The sequence below is a fragment of the Archocentrus centrarchus genome, chromosome 19 (assembly GCF_007364275.1).
Source record: "Archocentrus centrarchus isolate MPI-CPG fArcCen1 chromosome 19, fArcCen1, whole genome shotgun sequence".
Taxonomy (NCBI): Eukaryota; Metazoa; Chordata; class Actinopteri; order Cichliformes; family Cichlidae; genus Archocentrus; species Archocentrus centrarchus.
Window position 1 is genome coordinate 15,888,923 of NC_044364.1, and position 18,194 is coordinate 15,907,116.

The 18,194-nt window shown below is 38.9% G+C and overlaps 2 protein-coding genes across 2 annotated transcripts in view; one reads left to right on the forward strand and one right to left on the reverse strand.

Moving 5' to 3' along the window:
- Nucleotides 1-18,194, forward strand: part of dock1 (dedicator of cytokinesis 1) — a 203,809-nt gene that overhangs the window by 80,467 nt on the left and 105,148 nt on the right. Inside the window, 1 exon segment of the mRNA XM_030754788.1 lies at nt 1,217-1,312. Within this exon segment, the coding sequence (XP_030610648.1) occupies nt 1,217-1,312 (96 nt within the window).
- insyn2a (inhibitory synaptic factor 2A) overlaps nt 8,131-18,194 on the reverse strand; it is a 33,033-nt gene continuing 22,969 nt past the window's right edge. Inside the window, exon 4 of the mRNA XM_030754786.1 lies at nt 8,131-8,988. Within this exon, the coding sequence (XP_030610646.1) occupies nt 8,805-8,988 (184 nt within the window). The 3' untranslated portion in view covers nt 8,131-8,804. The remainder of the gene's footprint in view (nt 8,989-18,194) is intronic.

An 18,194-nucleotide genomic window follows, 5' to 3' on the forward strand; every position in this document is an offset into this window, starting at 1 on the left:
CCACCCGTTTCTTTATATTTTACTTCCAAGGTTGTTGTAATTTAAAAAACCAACAACCAAACATTCTTTTGAGCAGTAGTTCTCCAGGATTTCTGAAGGTCTTTCAAAGTGTTTGTTTGGACATTGGCTGCTTTTTTTACTCAACCTAATCAAAGGATGCACCAGTATTGTGTCTGCGTATATCAGACAACTTAGCAAAAAAGTCATTTTAAATTGTATCTTTAGGCACTTTGTTACTTACAGCCTGTCGTTAAACACACATTTGTTCCCATTTCTTTAGCTGAATCTATGAAAAATGTCAAAGGTAACACAGTTTGATAGGCATAAAATAGTATTTTTGCACCAAGAATGTGATACCCAAAGTGTTATTAGCTGAAAACTTGACACATCTTGGCATGGTGTGCAGTGCAGCTTTGAAAAAATTGAGAAAACTGGACAAGTGGAAGACAAAAGAAGTGTCCAACCTAAAAAAAAAAAACAACCCAAAAAACAAACCAAAACTATCTACAGCAGATGAACAGTATCTGAGAGTCAGGTCTTTAAGAAATAGGAGAAAATCTAGCAGAGACCTGACACAGGAGATGCATCTGACCCTTCAGTTGATCCACTGAGTGTTCACCAAAGCCTCATCTGAAATGGTTTCAATAGAGGGGTGGCTGCCAGGAAAGCCATTGTTAAGGAAGAGAGATGAGGAGAAAAGGCTGAGGCATGCCAAGTGACACAAGAACTAGATTGACAATCAGTGACAACAGGTTTTATGGAGTAATGTATCCAAATTTGAAATATTTTTTTTCAAACTTTCATCAGGAGGTCAGGAGAAAGGTACAACAGTGAGTATCTGCAGCCGTCAGTAAAACACAGTCGTGATTTGTGGCTGCATTTCTGTCAGTGGTGCTGGCTGGTGGAATTCTGATTGCAAAAATGTCAGGTTCTGATGCTGAGCCTATACCTCAACATTATTGAAGCAGTGATGGGATCATCTTGACACAGAATGGAACAAAAGGCAGCCAACATCCAAAGAAGAGCTTTGGAATGTTCTTCAAGAAGCCTGAGCTGTTCCTGAAGGCTACTTAAAGAACATTTACTGTTATGCAACAGCAAAGTTGCCGTGTGAATTTGTCATTTGAAGTGATCATGCTTTTTGTATCATTAGCTTTTTGCTTCTCTATATCTGTGTGGCAATATTGCTTTTATGATATTACTGTATTATTTACAGGGTCCCACTCAGTGGCATGTGCAAATCATCATGGAGAAGCTGCTGAGGACTGTCAACAGGACAATCATTTCCATGGGTCGCGATTCACCTCACATTGTAAGTTTGATTTTCTGCTCGGATACCATGCAGCACATCGTGCTAAACCCACACTTCTTGGTGATTTTTATACACATACATACACTTAGAGTTAGTGGCATGTTTACCACAACCAGACTGACTTCCACAGTCACACAGCAACCCCAGTTCCAATCCAAAAGTATCATTAAAGGTAAAGCCTACCTTGGCAGATTGCTTTCACACTCCCTCAGTCTAAGAGAGGCTTTGATCTGCTCATATCTTTCTTCAACTGGTTGTTTTTGTGCCGGTGTGTCTGCGTGTGCTTTGCTTTTGGTTTACTTGTGTGTCTGATCTTCATTTATTAGTACACTTCTGGTGCTCTGTGCTGTAATCTAATCACTGTATCACCCTGCCATTGCCTTTAGCATCCGTCTTCCAATCACTCTCTCAGCCAGAGCTTGGTAGCAAGTAATATACTTATCAGTCATCCTGTAAATATGCAGTCTGCCTGATGTGCGTGGAAAAGGCTTCATACATTTTCATGAGCCCAAAAAGCCAATTAATACAACTGTATCTTGAGTCATAAATGTGAACTTTTGTGTTGTTTGACTTGTTCTATTCCCTTCTTTTGAATAATTTGTTCATTAGAGCTGCATGTAGCTGGTGTTGTATTATCTTTTAAAGTGAGGCTTTTTTTGTGATGGGCATTCCTACTTTTATTGCTCTGTAAAAGACAGCTTAGTGATGAGACATTTTCTGTGGACCTACAGAAAAATGGAGAGACATTTAGTAATGACTGATATTCAAACCGTCTCCATCCGGGGAGCACCAGGCCTCAGCATCACTTGTTTAAATGGAAGCTTTTATTACCAGTAACTGAGCCATGCCAGCAGGGAATGATTTAATAAAGCCCAGAGTCACATCGAGTGATCATCTTGCGTGTTTTGTATGTGTGTGTGTTATGTCATAGTGCTGTAATATGTCCACAGCACTGGTGCTTCGTCCCCTGTATTCAGGTCCGTTTTTTTTTACTTTCTAGGCATCAGAAATTCAGGAACTGTTCCTTTTCTGTCTCTCTCCTGTCTGAAAGTATTCCAGCAATGCACCAGCTAATCTCATAGATGGGAAGCCCTCTGTTCTGTAACAGATTGCTAAGCATACATCACACTAAATAATGTCAAGCTAATGAAGTTGCGAGTTGAGCTAAAGCCGTCCCTCTGCCCATTTTCTCCCAACCCGCTTCCTGGAGGGTGTCAAGGGCTTCCACTTACGCTCCCACTGTAGCTCTCCACTCGATTCATTGTTATACGAGCTATTCAGGCTCATAGTCAAACAGTTTTGAAAGGTAAATCTGAAGAGAGATTTTATCTTTGTAGACGTGTTGTTACAGCTTGGGTCAGCTGCCTTAACCGCTCACCCTCCACTCATGCCTTTTCTTATTTGTTGTTTTTCACTGCAGCGGGGATATGCTTGCCTGCCACTTTGTCAAAAGGCTATCAAGATGAAGGTAGCAGGCCTCCTCTTTACTGTATTATACTAAGTGCATCCATTTCAGTGTCACCCTGTGATGTAGTTGAAATGCGTTCCTTGATTCCAGCAGCGGCTGTTGGCTGCCACTAAAGATGACCAGCCTCCTTTTTAGTTAATGAACCTACTCTACCCATGACCTCCTGCGGCCCATGTTGAAACTATCTACTTTGTATACATGTGCTGCCACTGCCCTCTATTTTATTTTGCTCCTTGTACACAGCTCAGGTATATTGTCCCTGCCGACCCCAACCTTTTGTCAGCGGCTGCCTTTATAGCTAGCTAGCCACTGTACTTGACTGCTTTGACATTTTAAGCATCTGAATATGATTTTGCATCAATGTGCAGTGTCCTTTTACTCAGTGGGATTTAGAGGTTACATGAAAGCCTAAGGCTCTTTTACTCAAACACATTATACATTATATAGTACTTGGGACAGAAATTGCATTTGAACTAGGTCCCCAAATGATTATTTAATGATGAATAAGGTGGGTGTAAATTTTTAAAAGCGATGAGACCCAGTTAGTGCTGCTAGTAGCGTTGTTGCTTTCTAATCAGAGGGCTGTTGTTGCAGCCTCTGGGTACAGATGCCTACTCTGCAGGCAGCTTGCACGCTGCTGCTTATACAACACCGCATCCAACCACCGACCTTGCTCTTCTGAGTGGCAGGCTCTTACATTTAGATTTATGCATTAACGTTCTACTCTGTCTCCTGTCCATCGCGCTCTCTCTTTCTCTCTCTCTCTCTTTCCTTTCTCCTCTCTCCTGGCAGTGGTGGACACAGAATGTTGATGAGAAAGCACGCAGTGACGACTTTGGGGGTGGGGGGTGTGCTGGTTTTGTTGCGTGTTGCCACTGCAGTGCTACGTCTGTTAGCAACTTGGACTCAGCATCATAGCATCATCTAACTGGCTGCATCTTTGTATTCATGTCCACCCTCACGCAGGTTGAAATAAGTCCTTGTGAATGAATTTACGTTATGGTTGCAGCAGAAACATTTAGGCTGCTTCTGTGGAAAGTAGCAAGTTCTACCTTTATGCCCTTTATGCACAAAAATAGGAAGCCATTGCAGATACACAGAAATAGGAAGGTGCAAATACATAAACAAAGAAGTCTATACTTGACATGCAGCAAAACCAGTGAAACAGACCTTGCCATATAAATGCGTTATTTTAGATTCACTAGTATCTGCATAATTTTGTTATGGATTGTCAGCAAATACCTAAATGTCAGAATTGATTAAAAGACGTCAACACATATTTGAAACTTTGATGGACAGCTAGCTTTCCCATAATGATGTCAAGAAAACAAACAAACAAACCCAGCAAAACTTCTTTGTGCACAAAAGTTTTCAGGACTGCTCAAAACATGTTGCAGTGATACTTGGCTGCAGTGCTCCAGTTATCCTGATGATTTTCCTGCAGTGTGCAGAGGGAATGAACTGGAAAGCTGCAGGGGAGGACTGTGTGTTATTGATTGACAATATGGGGCTGACCAGCTATAGGTGCTAGAGCTTTTTCCTTTGCTGCATACACTCACTGACTTAATACTGCAAATTGCAACACCGCCATCCCAGTTCCACGTGTTCAGATCAGAATCTTGCATCAGTCATTCATGTTAGCTCTGTGTTTAGATATTTTTTCTGTTCAAACATTTTTCTTGGCGTCTTTCTTTCTGCCTTCTCTCCTCTCTTTTTATTCTGCTGGCCAGACCACTGCAGAGCTCTTACAGAAAAGAAGCATAGTGAGATATGGCACTGCATCATAATGCCTCGAACATGCACTTATCACTCAGTGCACCTCTCGTCTCCTCACCTGTTTTAAAACTTTGACTGAGCATCCCTCTTTTGGTTTATTGGCCCTGCAACAAGCCATGTCAGATGTGTGGTGATTGTCAGCACTATAAAAATCACTGGAACTTATCTTCTGTTTGTCACCTTCAAACCACAGAGGATTTTTAAGTAAGAATGCAAAATGTTAAGCTGCAGTAGGTGTCTTTTTTTTTTTGTACTCTCAGTTCTATGGCATACACATTCACTCATGGGAAGCCCGGTGGAGAAGGCCAGGCTCTGGGGAGGAAGTCAGTGCTGACCTTCAGCGACATTACTTCATGTATCAATGTGAGGGTGACTCCTCATCTGTGGGTTTTTTTTGCTCAGAGCTTTGTTGCTGCTTTGCCTCATGTTTGCCCTTCAAGACTTGTTTGTATTAACATGAAGCAGGTGCATGTGCAGACACATGAGCACATGGACATGCCCAAAAGATTCTGGATAGTAAGGGCAAAGACTGGTCCCCAATCAGGTTGACTGTGCACAAAGCACCTCTGCTTACCCCTCTGCTGTATTCTTCTCTCTTCTCAGGCCACAATGGTACATTAAAGATTTGTAGGATTTCAACCTTATCTTTTTTTTAAAGGATGCACTAAGTGTTCTGGTCAGATACTGATGTTAAATTTGACCAATAGGTAAGATTCTAATCTGTTTTTGTTATTTATTTATTTTTATTCCTGCATGAATAAAAGTAAGTAAATTTACATTATAAAAAAGTATCAGTTTTAAAGGGCTTGAACTCTTCGTCGTGCTTTCTTTGATCATTTAGCCACCTTAAAGATCACAACAGATAAGTCAGCCACCGCTTCTGGTAGATTTGCAAGCAGGTTAATGCTGGTCAGCAAGGCCAATATCAGTACTGATTATCCAATGTTGATAATGGCGCATCCATAGTTTTCAATACAGAATTTCAGACAATGTTCCTCAGCAGTGAAATCATAAATTGGTTTTCACAGGGATTGTTCATCCGAATTGCAACATATTGTTTGCCCACGATGATTTCTTCTGCAAAATTTCAGTTGTTCAAAAGTACTGCATCTTTCTAGATGCCGTGATGTACATTTGCAGTGCAGACCCCACAAGACACTGAGCGAACGTATTCCAAATAGCTGGATACCATCAGGCAGATGTTTTTGTGATTTGGTAAATGAATCCTTCACTTGTTATAGGACTGAGGAAGGTGGGGAAAAACTATCAGTCTGCTTATGGCTCCACAAATGAAACTCAAGTCTAGATCAGATTTTGAGAGCTCTGTTGATGTCTGTTTTTATTTTTTAATATATATTTTTGCATATTAAATATCTTTATTTTTTTTTATCTTTTTAAAAAAAAACTGTAAAAAAGACACAGTATTGCACATAATAAATCAATTGCACTTCTTTAAGATACAGATAAACATCTAGTTCTCTCTTGATGCTACAGTATAACTACTGAAAGAAATCAACCTAGCATATACAAGAGTGAAGGTGTGAAATACATGTAACCAACAAAATGCAGCATATTGGAGCTTGCGAAGGTCAAGCCAGTGATAGCTAATAGTTTGCTGGGTATTGGTGTCATACACTTTCTTACATCCTTGAAACCACTTTGGCATATTTCCTGTCTTCTGGGGCAGTGGTTTTGTCTTTTAGAGTGATCAGTTAACTTAATTTTTGCTGTCTTTCAGATATTGGCTGTTTTCCCACTCTTGAAATGGTTTTAGCCCTATTTGATACCATGTAACATATATTTATATACCATGATGTGAGTAAGTAAGAATAACCCATGGAAACTGATTAAATATCTGGACCAGCAAACACTTGATCCTCTTTGAAAAGGCTCCTAAGGATAAAGGTGACATACTTTTATTCAGCGAACATAAGAAATGCTATTTTATTTTGTAGTGAAAAACAAGTACACACATGGCCTATAAATGGGCATTTATTGCAAGTGCATATGCCTCAGTTACACAGGCCTGGAGATGGTTAGCAACCATCTTGCAACCACTGGTCACAAGGAAAAAAATGTGTTTTCCCCAACCAGTTGTGAGTAGTTGCAGGCAGTCGCAAAGAGCTATGCAGTGCTGCACCAAAAACCTCACTAGCAGTTTATCGTGGTCGCTTTTACTTGGCTGTAAAGACCTGCAAACTTGGACTGTGAAAAGTGCGGCGCAAGCTGGAATCAGCGGCCATTTGCCTTCAAAGTTGTGTCTTTTTGAAATGTGTCGCTTGTTTTAAATGCAAAACTTTCCTTTTGCTGTTGTGGCCAAACAACTCTTTTGGCATATCTCCCATTCATGTACCATTCCAATTTTGGAATCTTTCTGATTGTACACATAAGCACTTTAAAGCTCCAAGTGTTATCTGCAAATCTTGATTGATTAAATGTAGTGGTTCTCAGAGACTTCTCAGAGATCTTGGCTTGATGACACTTTACACTTGAATACCAAAGAGGACAACAGATCCTAGCAAAGTTAATGGAGGGTCTAATCATTGTTTTTTCTATGGAATCTGTTTTGTATATTGACAGAGAAAAAAAAGGTCAGTCTTTGTGTCATTTATGTCAGGATAGCACCTTTGTTAATCAAAGAGGATAAAATGCTTGTTCTCCCATATCTGTCCAAAAGCTAATCTTTCTTTATCGGATGTTCTCACTTTTTCACAGGACGGTATAGTAAATGCCTGTGCTGTTTTGGCTGCACGCAGTTGTTGAACCCATTGTGGAGTTACTGCACGTGTTTTTACTTTACAGTTAAATAGATGCAAAGCAATGAGCAGGAACTAATAGTAATAATAATAATAATAATAATAATAAAGGGAAACGGGGGGAAAGATTTTGTCAATCTTGTTAAATTTTTTATTTATTAATTTTTTTAAAAGCTAGAAAATATCCTGCAAAATTCAAAGGTTGTAAAAAGCATGCAAGGCTATAAGCCTGCCACCCTGCACTGTAGAAGCCCTGGTTGTGATCAGAAGTGGCACATTCAGTCTCTGTGGCTTGGTTTCAGTAGCTATCGTGGTAGCTAATACAGGATACTGCAGCAATACAATCAAAGCTATCCTCTGATACCCCTCGCATGTGCTAAAAAAAACCAACTGTTTATTATAGCTGGTTTTGTAACTTTAACAGTTTTCTCTGTGTGTCTATAGCTTTATACTGATGAATGGGTTTCACCTTTTGGGGGGGCGTTTAATGGCCATATGCATATGTGAGGTTAGTAAGAACATTGTGATGCATGGAAAAGAATTGAAAATTAAGAAATTATTGACTTCCTTTGCGCTGTAGTTTTTGAACTGCACCGCTCCCGTCATTGCAGCGCAAATAAATACATTTTGCTAAACCTTAAGGTGAATGTACATAGATATATTTATGTAGAAAAAAGTACATTGATGTTTAACTTTGCAAATGTTTTTAAGAAAATAAGTGTTATTTATTCTTTTCTTTTCTTTCTTTTTTGTTTTACTTCAAAGTCAGTTGATTCAAGGAGACATTTTAGCAATGGATAAAAAGTTGACTGTAGAACTCCAATAAACATCTCTGACATTATATCCTTTAGGTCTCTTCTTTAGATAGATATGAAAGTCTTCACTCTGTCATTGTTAGTAGACAATCTACATGTGAGTTATTACTCAAAATAGTTCTTTTTGATTATTCTGGAGAAAATGTTTCCTGAACAGTTCTAATTGTGCTTTGCAGTACAGTGATATGCTGTTTATGGTTGAACTGCCAACCTCTCCTGGAGGCTGGGAAGAAAGTCCCAACTGAGGAATAGAAATGTGACGGGCACAGAAACCATTACAGAACAGAACCCCGCTGACGTCAGCTAGGAAAAAAAATTATATGCAAATGGACAGCGGGAAATCAAATTCATCTTCTCACCTTGCTGATCTCCAAATATGTTTCCCTGGTGTAATTTCACACCGTGTTTGAAGAAATTAGTTCAAAAATAACTCAGAATCCATTTTTGGTAAGCATGACATTTTGAATTTTCCGTGGAATCCGCACTCGTGTCTCATTACACATCCTGTCATCTCAGAAAAGGGTTTGGTATCCAGTCTAGCTCTCCATTAACACCAGGTCTACATCCAAAGGAATCTGATATAAAAGAAGATGATGAATAAACCAAACAAAAGTGGATGATTAGATGGACGCTTAAATCCTGTGCACGGTAGTGGGATAGAAGATGGTTCTTTGTTGTCACAGGAACCAAAGTTTCCAGCGAGCGTGTTTCTTGGAGTCAGCTTTGGACTTGCGTTTTGGGGTGGAGGTGAAGGCCTCCTGGGGGTAAGGCAGTGGGGGAAAGTGGGTGTCCTCTGTAGGGCAAAGCCTCTTCATCAGTGGTTGGAGCTTGTCTTCCTGTTGCTTGAAATCCAGTTCAACACTGCAGCAAACAAACAGAGAAAGTGTGTCAGCTTAAACACTGGGCAGTTGCTTGCTTGCAGTTATTAACATCATGGTCTCCAGGTGCAGTTACTTTCCAATTTAAGTAATCATTTATGTTGCTAGATATTACGACAACCCTGTTTAAAAACAAAACAGAAGTTTAAATATAGATATGTCTGGTCGGCATGTACGTGGGGATTTTGGTAAATGGAGATTTTTCAATGCGTTTTGGCCTTTTGTTGACACGGAAACAGTATTTTAGGTCACTGAAAAAGGAGCTTTTGAAATGCTCCTTTCAGAGGGAAGATTTTCAGCAGACAAACAAAAAGATGCTCATTTTTATCTCGCAGCTCCAAAGGTGTGCTCGTTTTCCTTTTTTTTTTCCCCACATCAAACTGTCCACTGTGTTATTGTTGTGGGCTTCTGATTGTCCAACACTTCTATAAGGTCTATAGCCACCTACATTGGCATGCTTTTTGCATTTTCATGTGGACAGAGACATTTTTAAAAACAAAAGCAATAAAAACCATGATGCAAATAAAACCCCAAAACCAGCAAAATCTCACAACTAATTAAATCAGTTGACAACAGGTCCTCTGTGAAAGAAGTGATTGTGTGAAGGATCTCAATAATGTATCTCAGTGAAAATTGGGCAGTTTCAAAATCTAAAGAATTATAATATCATTATAATAAAAGAATCCAGATATATCTTGTACACAGCCAACACCAGCAAAAACCAATATTCCATGAATGGGATCTTCGCGCCCTTATCAGCGGCAGTGCATTAAAAGCAGATCCATTTCTGTACATGTTAAGAATATTTGCTAAAATCATTGTCAGTGAACAAAGTAAACTTGCAACTCAATTCAGTTTATTCCACATGTGTAAAAGGATTAATCGGATGAATCAAAATGTGAGATTCTTTTCAGAAATCATCAATACTCCATCCTATGGGATGAAGTGGATAGAGGCCATCCAGCTTCCTATCCGCATCCTTGTTGGCATGGCGATTCACTTTTGCACATGGCATAGGCACCGTTAAAGCCACATTCATATGCAGCTCACCTATTTAGCGCGTTACTCACTTATTTTATCAAGACAATGCCAAACCAAATTCTCCATGCGTTATGAAGAGTATTGCTGCTAATCTGGCCTGGAAGCAGTCCAGATCTGTCTCGCACTGATAACACTGCGTCCATTATGAAGCAGAATATATGAAAAGGAGGCCTTGAAATGCTGAGCAGCTGCAAAAGTGTATCAAAAAAAAAGAGTGTAATAAAAAAATTTAAAAACTACAGCAATTGCTCTCCTCAGTTCCCATGTATTTATAGGCTGTTGTGGAGGAAAAAAAAGAGGTAATGAATACCTTAACCGAGATTTTTTTCTTCTTGTTTTTAAATGTATCAAAATGAGCATCTTTTGTTCAATAAGAATAATAATCAGAAGAAATAATAAACATTTATCTGTTTCAACATTTGATATCTTTTCTTTGTAATATTTCCAATAAAATAAAGGGTTTGAAAGATTTTCTGATCATTATCTTCTCTTATAATTTATATTTAAGTCAGCATCCCACCATGAACGTGGGTTTGTAGAAGGCCCCTTTGTCTTCTGATTTTTTTTGCCTTTTGTGCCCATTTACTTGCATTGCTTTGCTCTTACTGCAGCCCAAATCTTCATATTCCCGGAAACACTTTGCAGAATTGATTATAATGAAAGAATCGCTGGGAAAATGTTTTTTTTTTCTTTTTTTCTGTTCGCAGCAGACGAATGGTATGTGTAGCACTTTCATCTCATTACTGTTAATATAAATGCTGTGGAAATGTGACTTTATCACCCGAGTCATATAGTTCGGTTATCTTGTTCAGGGCTTGCTCCACTGTTATTTTTATGCTGCCTGGTTTTCATTTTGAGCCAGCCTCTGCTTCTTTGAATAAGTCATTAATATTTGACTGGCTTTTATTTGATACATCTTATTGTTTATATTCTTCTTTTATCATCTTTGAAACAAGGGTTAAGGTTTGCCCTCAGTGTCTCTTTTAATCTTGACATGTTTCTGACTGTCATATTCCCCCAGTAACCATATTAAGCATCAAAGTTATGACCTGTTCTTGCTTGACCTCTGCACAGGTATCTGTCACAGCACTGCTCAGCCTGTTAAAGCGACCTACATTTCCTGGTTGCTTCATCTTTGTTTCCCAAAAAACCTCTGAATTTAGACTGTTTTTGATTGCATCTGGCTGCTCATTTTGGCTGCAGCCACTGCTGATGCCCCCCCCCCCCCCCCTCCCCCAAGTATTTGCATTCTCATTGTGATTCATAGAGTGATGGGGAAGTCCATTAGTATTTTTCCCAGTGAGGACTGCTCGGTCACTGGAGGTGGTGTTGAAACTGAAGATCATTTGCTTTTCTGGATCTCAGATCAGAACCTTAGTATTGATGTGAGGATTTCAGTTTATTGAATATTATTTTAATCCCTGTACAATATTACAATATCAGAAAAATATAGCGGGGGATGGAGAATGCGTTGATTTGTTGCCTTGTCTGCACAGACTCTTGTCCTTCTTGGTTTACTCCGCATTTACTCGGTGTTCAAGGGGATTTATCTGGACCAAGCGTCATCGTAATCCTATGCTTCCACACCGACTGCTAGGTGCTGCAAAGTGAAACTCAGATTACTGCCTCAGCTGTGGCAATAGAGGGACTTTAATCTGCTAAAGCCTTCACCAGCCACTACCTAAGTCAGGCTGGTGGCAAATCTGATAGACAGACTTGTATAATAGCAGCAGGCTGCCTGCTCGGATTCAAGTACAATGTATCTGTAGGGATTTTAGACTTAAAAAGATAAATAGTTGGATCATTATTAGTATTCAAGGTGACTTGTAGTTGCACATTATTGAATCTATAGACTCTCAAAGTGCAGGTAATATTAATTAATCTTACTATAATGATTGTAGTGTATGTGTGTATGTCTGTTCCCTAACTCCTCCTGGATGGGTTAATCAATCTAGATGAAACTTACTAGACAAACTAATTAGGGCACCAGGATTATCAACATCTATAAAGCCTTTGGGAATTATTTTTAAAACACTCAAATCCTTACAAATTATGTATGCATAGTAGCTGAACTCAAAACTAATACAACATTATGTTTGCCGTAAGTTGTTTTAAATACATTTTGCTAAACAATTTTTAGTGTAGTGGTGTTTGGGGGTAACTGGAATGTGTTGGCATGCATATCTGTAAATATTGTAAGCATTCATCAAACAGTGACTCTAATAGTTCTTGTAATTGATTACTTTGATTTATACAATCAATATGTGGCTTACAAAGAAGAAATATGTTTTTATTGTTTATTTGTTGGGTGATTATGAACTGACGTTTTTGCTATCTCACTATATATAGTGATATAAAAAGAAAAAAAAGAATAACATGGTAAATTAGCATACATGTCTGTGTTTTCATACATGAGCTAAGCGAACAAGCGCTGTAGGCCTGTCAAAAACATTTAGAGAGAAATCTTACCTGTAGAGGTGGTGACAAAAAGCCTTTGCTGTACACAGAGAACATTAAAGCAAAACTCGCCAATGAACATATAGGCAAAGACCAAATTTTGGGGGGAACGAATCAAATACAGTTATTTTGGGCCAACATGTGTTTAACGTGATAAAAAAAAACAGCTTTTCAGGAGAAGAACAGACCTTTATATCGACTGTGAAGCATCGTGGTGGAAATGTTCTGGGTTGTGATGGCTTTATTGCCTTGGGGACTTGGCAGCTTGTAGTTACTAATTCAAGTATGAATTCTGCATCATATTAAAGAAAAATAAAGAAGACCATGTATCTAAAAGCTGAAGTTGAACTGGGAAAAAAAAAAAAAAAACACCTTTCAGCAGCATAATCATCCTGGGCATATAATCAAAATGACCAATAAATGGCTCAGAAAGAAGATGATGAAGATTGATGGAATGGAGCGGCAACGAAGCAGTTGAAATTTCCTGGGAATGTTATGGAGAGATTTGAATTAGACAAGGAAGCTGATGCTTAAGGCTGGTGGACAGTTATGTAAATTGCACATTATTTCCATTGGGTGTGCTAACTTTTTCCAACAGAAAACGGTAATGGAACTTACTGGGAAATGAAACTTTGCTTACAGAGTTCATCAAGTATACCCCCTTTACTTGTTTTTGTCTAAATATTTCAGTGAAAAGTGAAAAATTTCTCAAATAACTGCAAACCTGAGCGACTCAAGTAAATGCTGGATTCTGAAGCAGACACTCAGCATTATATAATTTTTTGATTATATAATGCTGGGAAAACACCACTGCTTTGATCAATAAATCACTGGCTGGTAATTACACTGCTTAAAAAAAGAGAGAAAGAAAATCTATATCCGTGTTTCTGTATGAAATCTGCACAGAAGTTTGTGTGGGAACAGTTTTATGTTGAAAGGAAAATGCACCACAGCTAGAGCTCATATAATGCATGAGAAGTCACTGAAACTGTAATGAACAAGTTACTTAAAAGGTCAGATGAATCCATATTCTAAACCTTTGTTTCATTCAAATTTGTCTGTGAACAACTAAAAGGCAAGATGAATCATTTGCAGTTTTTTTTTTTTGTTTTGTCACGAGTCTTTTATGGGAAGAAAAATAAACTTGGAGGACCTGAACTAAATGTTTAGGCCTGAACATAAAAAGACTTTCTTGTTTGGCTCACAATTACTTTTTGATGCTCAGGCAAAGAGAATTTTTCCCCGAGGGATTTTATTCATCTCAGTAAGATCTCCAAAATAACTTTTGCTTTGAAGACTTATGAAAAGTACACCACATGCCTTGATGTGATTTTTAGCTAGACGACACTGGCTCACTTTATTTAAACTTTTCCATGCCTGTCATGCAGTTGTCCCAAAGTTTCAATGTTAGCAGGTGCCAAACTCTGATTTACATATTCAAACATAATGCTTAGGCCACAAAATTAACAGGTTCTTGCAGCTCAGGTAGAAGCAGCAAAGATTTGTTATTTATGACAGTGTGTCTATCGGAGCGTGAAATGCTGAGCATTTCCCTGCATGCTTTTCATGTCTCTTCAGTTAATGCTATGAAAAAGGCAGAGTGAAACAGAGCTCCTTACAGTTTTGGGGGAAGTACTCTAGCTTAATGCTGTGTCATTTTCTGTGGATAAGTTTCTCTCTCTCTCTACACTTGCACATATATTGTGCTCATACTGCAGCAGTGATAGGATTGTCCTTGCTCTTCAGTGTAAGCCTCTAATACTGCTGAGGCTGGTGTCGCTTCACATCCATAGCTACAGGTTATAGTTCTACACAGACGTAGAGCCATTTAACCTGATTAAACAGTCATATTATTGGTACAATCGTGAGACAATAGTTAATGCTTTGTAAAGACATGTTGCACAGATACTTGTGTGGCCATCTGGTTAAAGTTTGTACACCTAAATTCTGTGGGGTGGGATTTAAGGAGATAAGATAAACAAGTGCCTCTGCATTTGGGTAGCAGTGACTCAGTTGGTAGAGAGGGTCAGCTACCAATCAGAAGGTCAGTGGATTGATCCCTGACTCCTCCAGATGCATGCCGAAGTATCCTTGGGCAAGATACTGAACCTGGAGTTGCCCTTGATGCATCCATCAATTGAGTAGAGAGGCACCATATAGGTACCAGTCCGTGTACCGTTTACCAAATACAGTCACATTTACACTGATTTAAAAGTCAAACAAGCAGTCACAAATATCCTCCTGCTTTTCCTCTTTTGATGATGATGAGGATGATGATAGATCAGTGTAGCCACTCCACACACGCACGTTAACTTCACAGCTTGTAGAAGAACACGCATGAATTTTTGCATGCGTAGCCATGCACGCCCGAATAAGTCTGCGTTGCAAGTGTCAGTTATATGTGGAGGTGCAACATGATTCTGTAGTGAGTCAGATTTGATTTATTATTAACATAATAATCAATTCACTTTAATGCATCAATGGGGAAATAACAGAAAAATCGCCTTGATTGGTGAGCTATTGCAAGCAGCTTTGGCAGTCATCAATCCTTGACATAACTGTCCAACAGCACAACCCTACTTCATAGGTCAGTAGTCATCTGATCTGTCTGTGAACATCATTGCAAGTTGAAAATATATGCTTTTCTCTTTGTTGCAAAACAACAGTGTATTCAGTGTTAAATATGAAGTTTTTTCATTCCTGTTCATGCCTGTGCAGGCATTTTTTTTTTCTAGATTTCTTTAAAGTTTAATAATACGCACAGTAACTATAATGTAATTAGACTAAATCCCCGCACACTGAAAGATTCTCGAAGGTCAGCAGCGTACATATTTGAGCAATCAAAGGTTTCCCGTTACTGAGAACACACTAGGCATCCACATAGCTGTTTGCTGTTACTTAGTGTGAAGCTGAATCTGCGCAGCTCTCAGCAGCCAAGCGAATCATACAAAGTAGATGTAAAGTGGCCTGTGGGTTGGGAACAGCATAGCAAAGAAAATTAAATGTCACTGAAAAGCGAGAAGGAAAAAAAAAACCTTCATAACTTCATTTGGAAAAAAATAGAGAGAAAAGATAATCATCTCATCTTTGAAACCTATTCAAAAGCCTTGTAATTAAATATTTATTAGTCTCTTCCAAGCCCAGTTATCAGCATCGCCTTATGAAAGTGTCACGGGCCCCCGATGCGTCACTCCACATTTGGATTTTTAGCTGAAAGCAAAAAGTGAGATGTTGGCATTTCCCTGTCCCCTATCTGCCACTCCCTGGAGGGGGTTGTTGGATCAGAACAAATTGAAGAAAGCACTTTGGACCTTGTCAGTCTTTAACCTCTTTCACTTGTTCTTTCTCTTGCTTTGTCTCCCCCTCTCGTGCTCTCTCACTCCCATTTCTTCCACTTTGCAAAGTATATATGCAAGAATATGAAGAAATTTGTCCATTCCACGTACCATACATAACCTCTCATTTTAACTTATTCGCTGTCATACACCTCTTAACTGCCCTTTATCCGTCTGTGAGTCTTTATCTCCCGTTGTCTCTTTCATCCCCTCGCTGTTACACATTCTCACCCTGCCTTTCCTTTTGTTCTCCTTATCTTTTCTGGGTGTGAATGTGCTCTTCTTGACTGTCCTCACTGTCCCTTCACACTATCTGTCATACCGAGGATCACTCTTGTAGCTATGGTAACCGGCTTACCACCATGTTGGAAAACATCATTATGTTTGCACAAAAAGAGATATCTTCCCCCAGCACTGCCGTGCGGTAGGACTGCCTTGCTGCTCAGTAATTTCCATATGTTATAATGTAATCAGCTCTTCAGCCTTTAGCAACGCTTAATTGATTTTCATAGCCTCGCACAATAGATTGGAGATTTGTCCTCCTTTTAAGAGCCCATTTCTTTGTTGGTTTTTTATTTATTTTTTTTGCCATCTATTTGGACTGCACAGTGTTATTCAAAGAATGTTTTACTGTCAGATAGTTAGTTTAATGATCACTTGCAATGCTGTGCTTCAGAATTAATAGCAAGATTTGGAAGCTAATGAAAAAAAAAATGCAACTGATGGGTAATATTTGTAGTCTGTTGTGAACAATGTAACCCAGTGGTGGGGACCTCCCCAATCGACTTCCTTAATCACAACCACTTAAATCTATCTCTGTGTTTGATCAGCACATTAACCCATATAAAAGCAGTGTGAGGAAAATGAGATTACGGGTTTTTTGGTTTTTTTTGCATCAAGAGGCATCAGTGGAATGCATTTCAAATCCCCCGGCTTTTCTGCGCCGTCCTGTCTATCTGTGTCTCTTTATCCAGCTTCTGTTTGTCTCTCATGCTTACTTTCTAACCACCACCCCCCCTCCTTCCCAACTCCTCCCCTCTCCCTACCGTTCTCTGTAACAAATACTACGTCACTGAATTGGGCAAAATAGATTTTTTTTTCTCCCTTTTTTCTTATTCTGTTTCAATGTCATGCACATTGTATTAAGCTTTGAATCCCCAAGTTCATCTGAAAACACACTGTTAGCTGTGAGGAAGAGATAACATATTCTGGAGAAAAAGTGAGATTGAGAAAGTTACTGAGGGGAGGATGAAAGAAGGACCGACTGAGTTCAGTATGGTTAAAAACGAGGAAAGTGGGACCAGACAAGGACAAGAGACTATAGCAGCTTTTGTATTCTGTTTGAAGTCCATGCCCATAGACTGCAGCATCATATTGATCTGGTGCTGTTGTTATGCTAAAGTTGGGCTGGATGATGCCAAATACTCTTGGACAAATTGATTATGTTGAAGAGTGCATGGCTGACTTCTTACTTGGCTGCATTAAAATGAATTATAGATCCATATTTCCACTCCAGCCACAAGACCAGATACTTCATATCAAGATTTAAGGGCTTAGCCCTTGCACTAAAACATAAACATGCTCACAAGAAATCCTGATATCAAAGACAGCTATTCTTCTCATATTCACAGTGTTCCTTCACGGCTCTTCCTCCTATCCTGTGTTCCTCCACCTCCAGAGAGGTTGTTTTCATGGAGATCTAAGTAATTAGATTGCCATTTAATCCCCCCTGCCTGTGTGAATACAACTGCTATATTTGATTCTGTGTCTAATCAACACAATTTACCATGCCAAGCGAGTCTCTTAAAGAAGAACTCAGGTCAATTTAACAGATTTTAAACATCACACTTAGAAATTTTGCCCGTTATCGAGCTAAAATCCTGCCAGAACCAGACGGGATTTGTCAAAAATTAGCCTTCTGTTTTATTTATTTATTTATTTATTTATCGACAGCTATTTTTCCCTTATCCTTATTTTTGTGTTTCTGCACTTCCTCTGCAGGTGAAGCATTTCAGTCGATTGTGGCAGATCTAGGAAGCCAAATGTGGATATTTGATGTTAATTTAGTGCCTTTTTAAAGACAGTTTTCATTCTTTCTCCAAGATCAACACCTGTTAAATGAGGGGGGAAATGTGACCTTACTTTCTGTCATCTTTACAGAACACTCAGTTTCTTTTTGGCTTTTTTTGAGTAATAGTAGTAGTAGAAAAATCTACATAAAAGAGAAATGTTGAAAAACTCACCCATATGTATAATTGGCTCATTTTCTAAATGGGCATACTTAATTATAGCTTTTATGGCAACCTGCATTTCCATATTTAAAATCTTCATCAGGAATTGAGGTCACGTTGGTATA